This window comes from Buceros rhinoceros, unplaced genomic scaffold, assembly GCF_000710305.1.
Source record: "Buceros rhinoceros silvestris isolate BGI_N320 unplaced genomic scaffold, ASM71030v1 scaffold5162, whole genome shotgun sequence".
Classification (NCBI taxonomy): domain Eukaryota; kingdom Metazoa; phylum Chordata; class Aves; order Bucerotiformes; family Bucerotidae; genus Buceros; species Buceros rhinoceros.
This window is the reverse complement of record NW_010397012.1, coordinates 2,298-3,054: the sequence shown is the minus strand read 5'-3', so window position 1 is coordinate 3,054 and position 757 is coordinate 2,298. Positions and strand designations below refer to the sequence as shown.

Below are 757 nucleotides of genomic sequence, written 5' to 3'. Positions count from 1 at the left end.
GTGATTGGATCTGGCTGCTGATAACTTTGGAGACTTCATGTGAGGAGGTTGGAGAGGGGACCCTGGGTAACTGGCTGCCCTTGGAGGTGGGTGTGTTGGGGGGTGTGGACTAATCCTGGCTTGGACTGGGGATAAAAATGATCTGCCAAGATCTCAGTGTGTCTTGGCTCTCTCCAGGCATCTCTGGGACCCATCCTGAGCCCGCAAGCACCATGGCATCATGGTGGTCCTGCTGGGTCCTCCTACTGCTCCTGCCCACCCCAGTTCTTGCTGGGGGGCCTGGACCTGTAATCATCAACCGCCCCTTCATTACCATCTGGAACATCCCCACTGAGCGCTGCGCCAAGAAGTACAATGTCACCCTCAACCTGGAGATCTTCGATGTGGTGGCTAATGACCAGCAGTCCTTCATCGGGCAGGACATCACCCTCTTCTACACCAAGGACCTGGGGCTCCTCCCCTACTACACAGCTGAAGGGCTGCCAGTGAATGGGGGGCTCCCCCAAAATGCCAGCCTGCACGCCCACCTCCACCAGGCCACGCAGGACATTGAGGTCACCCTGCCCAGTCCTGCTTATGGTGGGCTGGCAGTCATTGACTGGGAAAAGTGGCGACCACTGTGGGTCCGCAACTGGGACTCCATGGACATCTACCGGCAGAAGTCGGAAGAACTGGTGCGGCAGCAGCACCCGCAGTGGCCCACTGAGCTGGTGAAGGAAACGGCTAAGAAGCAGTCTGAGTAACGGGCCCGCAAATC

At 58.3% G+C, this 757-nt stretch overlaps 1 protein-coding gene across 1 annotated transcript in view; it reads left to right on the top strand.

Moving 5' to 3' along the window:
- Positions 1 to 212: 212 nt before the first annotated feature.
- LOC104502137 (hyaluronidase-1-like) overlaps positions 213 to 757 on the top strand; it is a gene marked incomplete at its 3' end in the record, with an annotated part of 1,288 nt that continues 743 nt past the window's right edge. Inside the window, 1 exon segment of the mRNA XM_010146063.1 lies at positions 213 to 710. Within this exon segment, the coding sequence (XP_010144365.1) occupies positions 213 to 710 (498 nt within the window).